The 6,000-nt window shown below is 33.2% G+C and overlaps 1 protein-coding gene across 2 annotated transcripts in view; it reads right to left on the bottom strand.

Moving 5' to 3' along the window:
• Nucleotides 1-1,918: 1,918 nt before the first annotated feature.
• The window catches only part of SYCP1 (synaptonemal complex protein 1), a 141,642-nt gene continuing 137,560 nt past the window's right edge, over nt 1,919-6,000 (bottom strand). For both annotated transcript variants that reach the window (XM_057747262.1, XM_057747268.1), the window contains 2 exons: nt 2,320-2,409; nt 1,919-2,222 (listed from right to left, as the gene is read on the bottom strand). In XM_057747262.1, coding sequence (XP_057603245.1) covers nt 2,085-2,222; nt 2,320-2,409 — 228 coding nt within the window. In that variant the 3' untranslated portion in view covers nt 1,919-2,084. The remainder of the gene's footprint in view (nt 2,223-2,319; nt 2,410-6,000) is intronic.

The raw sequence follows: 6,000 nt of genomic DNA, 5'->3' as shown, positions 1-6,000 counted from the left end.
TTATCTCTGAGCAGTATTTAACACCATTTATCACTCCCTCTTTGAAATATCTTCTTGCTAGACTTCAGTATTACCCTTGCTAATCCTTTTATGGTTCCTTCTCATCTCTGATCTCTTTTCTAGGTACAGTCACTCTCACAATTGGACATATTCACATCCACTCCAATAGCTTTAAATATGCTACTGACTCCCAAATTTATATCACTTCCCTGGATCTGTCTCTAAGTCTACCTACCATCCCTGTTTGGATGTCTAATATGCATTTTAGACCTAATATGTCCAAAATTACATTGCTCAGTCCAAAAATATTGACATTATCCTAGGCCCTTTCTTTTTTTTTATCACATCCCACATCTAATCTTCAAAATAGATCCAGAAGTTGACCTCTTTACTCCTCTCCTGCTCTCACCTTTGTTCAAGTCACTACCATCTCTCATGTGCATTATTAAAATAACCTGTTTTCTTCTGTTTTAACCTTTTGTCCTCTTCTCAAAATCTGTTCTCAATATAGCAGTCAGAAAGATCCTTATTTTAAAACATGAGTCAGACCACAGTCTTCTTTGTTCAGAAATATCTGCTAATTTCACATCTTATTCATGGTAAAAGCCAAAGTTCTTACAGTAACCTATAAGCAGTACATAGTCTGCCCACCCAAACTCCCTATCCTGTTAAAAACCAGGCCTTTTCTCCATATACTCTTCTTTTGCTCATTATCCTCTACCCACACTAGCCTCCTTGTTGCTTCCCAGATACACTAAGCATACCTCCACCGCCAGGCCTTTATACCTTTCGTCCCTTTTGTCAGGAATGTTATCCTCAAGATAGCCACAGGCTTACTAGTTATTCATTAGGTCTTCAAATGTCATTTCAGTGAGGGCCACTCTACATAAATTTCAACCCTCTTCAATACTCCCTAATACTCTTACCTGTTTTATTTCTCCTGAGCAATTATCATTAACTAATATACTATGTGTTTTGTTTTTGTTTTTATAAATTTATTTATTTATTCATTGGCTGAATTGGGTTTTCGTTGCTGCACACAGGCTTTCTTTAGTTGTGGCGAGTGGGGGCTACTCTTCATTGTGGTGAGCAGGCTTCTCATCGCAGTGGCTTCTCTCATTGTCAAGGCCTGGCTCTAGGCATGTGGGCTTCAGTAGTTGTGGCACATGGGCTCAACAGTTGTGGCTCATGGGCTCTAGAGTGCAGGCTCAGTAGCTGTGGCGCACGGGCTGGCTTAGTTGCTCCACGGCACGTGGGATCTTCCCAGACCAGGGATCGAACCCACGTCCCTTGCATTTGCAGGCAGATTCTTAACCACTGTACCACCCGGGAAGTCCCTACTATGTGTTTTGCTTACATATTTTATTTATTGTCTATTTTCCCCATTAAAATGTAAGCTCTAGAAGAAGAGAGGGCTTATTTTTCTGTTTCATTCATTCCTATATCCCCAGTATCTAGAACTGTGCTTAATTCTTAGCAGATACTCAATAAATATTTGCCAAATGAATGTTGAATAAATGAAGTATTTTAGGAAGTCATACTGGTAGAGCCTTTTTTTCCTGCAACTTAAAGCCATCTGTCAATTTTATAAATAGATAAATCAATGCTGCTTCAAAACGATGAAACAACTAAAATGACCTCAAGATTTTAAAAATAAATATGAGCAAAAATATAATGATTAGCTGTTCAGATGAACTCAAATAATCAATAAGAAGTATTTATTTGCATCCAAAGTATTTTAATAGTAAAGAATAAATAGTAAATCTCAATCATGTGTACCTAGTGTTCAATGGACAACTTTTACAAGTGTGAAAACTTAGCTAAAACAGTCTTCATGAATACAAGAAGAGGTAAAACCAAAATATAATCATCTAAGTACCTGAACAGAATTACAAGTTTTTAAGTAACATGTGGTTATTTCCCATTTAGGCTGAAATATTAAAATATAAAGAAACAAATTACTTATGAAAATATCAAAAAAGTCTCAATTTCAGAAAATGTTTGGCTCTTTAGAAAATAAGAATAAAAAAATTAACTATAAATTTGATGCTATTAGGCTTCTTAATCACACTGATTTTCTGAAATTAAACAAACAGCTTTTCTGCTTCCTTTAGTTTTTGTTTCCTATCCATTTTAGCAATCACAGCCCAACGGTCCTCTTGCATTTTCCTCATAGCTCCAAACTTCAGTGTAGATCCAGGGGTTGTTAGAGACGAAGGAGTCTGAATAGAAAATAAGTAAAATTATAATATGTTTAACTAAAAAAAAATTAAATCTAGCTTTTGAAATTTGCTTTCTGAAATAAAATTTTAAAGCTACCTTTTTTGGTGTTCTGACACAAAGATGAGGAATTGGTGGATTATTATTCTTGTATAGTTTTTTCAATGTCTCTTCCTCTGAAACCATGCTCTTAAAGAAAAATATAAAAATATAATTTGGAGGCTGCCACCATTAATATTATATTATTAAATATTAAATATACACCCCACATATGAGAAGGAGATGGAGGAGTACAGGAGGGAGAAAAAAAAGAGGAGAGAGGGGAACAGAAGAGGGAAAAAAATAAAGAAGACTGAAGAAAGGAGACGACAATATAAATCCTCAATCTGCCAAACAAGGGCCTAGATTTTGATTCTATTAACTATATACCTAAAAGGTTATGTGGAATATAAGATTTGTATGAATAGTGTTTTTGTATTGACTTCTATTTCAGTTTCAGAGTCTTTACACTATCATTTTCCCTGCCCCTTCTCCCTAACCTACTTATTCAAATACACTTAGGCCTTATAATAAGCATTTATAATCCTATAAATATTATAAATGTCAATTATCAATTTATGAATATTTTCCCTAATAATAGCTAACAATAATTTACTATTTTCTTTATGTCAAGCACTGTTTTAAGCACTTTGCATATTTTAATTAGTTTTGATCCCCACAACATTTTTATGACATATGTATACTATTATTATCCCCATTTTAAAGGTGAAGAACTGAGACACAAATATTAAGTAACTTGTCCAAGACTATATAGCCAGTAAGAGGTGAAGCCAGGATTCAAATCTAGGCAGGCTGGCTCCATAATCCATGTTCTTAATGAATATGCTACATAAATTTAGTCAGGTAAGCAAGCAGTTCACATTATCATTTCCTACTGCTTAAAGTCACATTTGACACAAATTTCAGAAGCTTCATGGATGAAAATATTCAACTATTTTCATGAATTCTAAGATTGCAGCAGAATTCACTGTCACTAACAGCTGACTTTTCAGATACAATCAGAACAAGTACATACCAACTGACTAGCTTAGAAAAGAGAAATTATTTTAAAAATCATACTATAAACTATCATTAAAATTTTGGTTAGTACATGGTAACTGAATGTTCACTAATGACTGCCTACATAATAATAAATTAACCTAATTTAAAACAATAAAAACTTGTCTGTCCTTATAACTCTGTAGCATTCATCTTTTATGTGCTTATTATAAAGCCATTTGTATATCTCCTTTGGAGAAATGTCTGGTCAAGTCCTCCGTCCATTTTTAAACTGGCTTGTTTTTTGTCACTGAGTTATAGGAGTTCCTTATGTATTCTGGTTATAAATCTCCTGTCAGATATATGATTTGCAAATATTTTCTCCCAACCTTTAACTTGTCTTTTCACTTTCTTAATAGAGTCCTTTGATGCATTTAAGTTCTTAATTTTGATGAAGTCCAATTTATCTATTTTTTCTTTTTTTTTTTTTTTGCCTGTGCTCTGGTGTCATCATATGCACGTTCTTCTAAGAGTTTCATAGTTTTAGTCCTTATGTTTAGGTCTTTGATTCATTCTGAATCAATTTTTGTATATGGTGTAAGGTAAGAGTCCAACTTCATTCTTTTGCATGTGGATATCCAGTTTTACCAGTACCATTTGTCAAAAAAACTGTCCTTTCCCCATTGAATGATCTTGGCACTCTTGCCAAAAATCAATTGACTATATACGTGAAGATTTATTTCTGGGCTCTGTTTTTTATTACATTGGTGTATATATGTTTGTCTTTATGTCGATACTGTACTGTTTCAATTACTAGCATTGTAATAAGTTTCAAAGTCAGGAACTTTGAGTCCTCCAATGTTATCTTTCTTTTCCAAGATTGTTTTAGCTATCTGAGGCCCTTTGCAATTCTGCATACATGTATTGAATTTTCCATTTCTGTCAAAAATTCTGTTGGAAATTTGATAGGGAACATGTTGAATATGTAGACTGCTTTTGGTAGTTCTTCTTAACAACATTAAGTCTTCCTATCCATGAACACAAAATTTTTTTTCATTTTTTTAAGTCTTTCAGCAGTGTTTTGTAATTTTTAGTGTATGAGTATTTTACTTTCTTGGCTAATTTGTTCTTACGTATATAATTATTCTTAATGGTATAGTAAAGAGAGTTGTTTTCTTAATTTCCTTTTTGGATTATTCATTGCTGGTATATAGAAACAACCAATTTTCATATATTAATCTTACACCCTTCAAACTGCTGAGTTTATTTATTACGTATGGAAGCTTTCTTGTTTAGTCTTTGTGATTTTCCATGTATAGACACGATCATGTCACCTGCAAATTAGAGACAGTTTTACCTCCTTTTCTTCATTAGCATGCCTTTCATTTTTCTTCGTTTTTTGTATTTGTCTAATAGCTAAAAGCCATGGCTAGAACTTCCAGTACAATGCGGACTAACAATGTTGAAAGTGGACATCCTTGTCTTATTCTTATTCTTAGGGGGAAAGCTTTCAGTCTTTCACCACTGAGTATGAAGATAGCTTTGGTTTTCATCCATACCCTTTATCATGTTGAGGAATTTTCCCTCTGTCCTAGCTTTATGATTTTTATCATGAAAGGATGTTGGATTTCATCAAATGCCTTTTCTATATCAATTGAGATGATCATATGGATTTTTTCCCTTTATTCTACTAATGTGGTGTATTACATTGATTTTCTTATATTGATCCACTCTGGCATTTCTTGGATAAATCTCATTTCGTCATGGTGAATGATCCTCTTACTATGCTGTTGGATTTGATTTGCTAATATTTTGTTGAGGATTTCTGCATCTACATTCAGAAAGAATAATGGCCTACAATTTTCCTTTCTTGTGATGTCTTTATCTGGCTTTGGTATCAGGGTAATGCTGGCCTCATTGAATGAGTTACAAAGTGTCCTCCCTTCAATTTTTGGAAGACTTTGAGAAGGGTTGGTGTTAAGTCTTTAAATATTTGGTAGAATTCATCAATAAAGCTATCTGGTCCAGGACTTTTCTTTGTTGGGAGTTTTAGATTACTAACTCAAACTTGCTATTGGTCTCATGAGGTTTTCTGTTTCTTCTTGAGCAGGTTTAGGTAATTTGTGTATTTCAAGTAGTTTTTCCATTTGTTTATTTCTTCTAGGTTATCTAATTTGTTGGCATATAATTATTTATAGTTTTCTCTTTCTATTTCCAAAAGCTTGGTAATAATATCTCTAATTATATTTCTCAGATATTTGCTTTTCTTTGTCAGTCTAGCTAAAGGTTTGTCAATTTGATTTTTTCAAAGAAGCAAATTTTGGTTTCACTGATTTTCTCTGTTGTTTTCTCTAAGTTGTTTATCTCCACTTTAACCTCATTATTTCCTTCCTCTCTCAGCTTTGGGTTTAGTTTGATCTTTTTTTTTCCAGTTCCTTAGGGTATAAAGTTAGTTTATAGATTTCTTTCTTTTTCAATGTAGGAACTGACAGCTGTACATTTCCCTTACAGCACAGTTTTCTCTGTCTCACATAAATTTTGGTGTATTGTGTTTTCATTTTCATTCATCTTTAACTCAAATTTCCCTTGTGACTTCTCCTCCGATCCATTGGTTGGTTAGAAGCATGTTAATTTCCACAAATTTGTGAATTTTCTAATTTTCCTTTCCTTATTGATTTCTAACTTCATCTCTTGGTATTCAGAGAATATACTTTATATGATGCCTATCTTTTTAAATCTATT

This window comes from Hippopotamus amphibius, chromosome 1 (genome assembly GCF_030028045.1).
Source record: "Hippopotamus amphibius kiboko isolate mHipAmp2 chromosome 1, mHipAmp2.hap2, whole genome shotgun sequence".
NCBI lineage: Eukaryota > Metazoa > Chordata > Mammalia > Artiodactyla > Hippopotamidae > Hippopotamus > Hippopotamus amphibius.
Note: the sequence above shows the minus strand (reverse complement) of the source record. Positions and strands in the feature narration are given on the sequence as shown.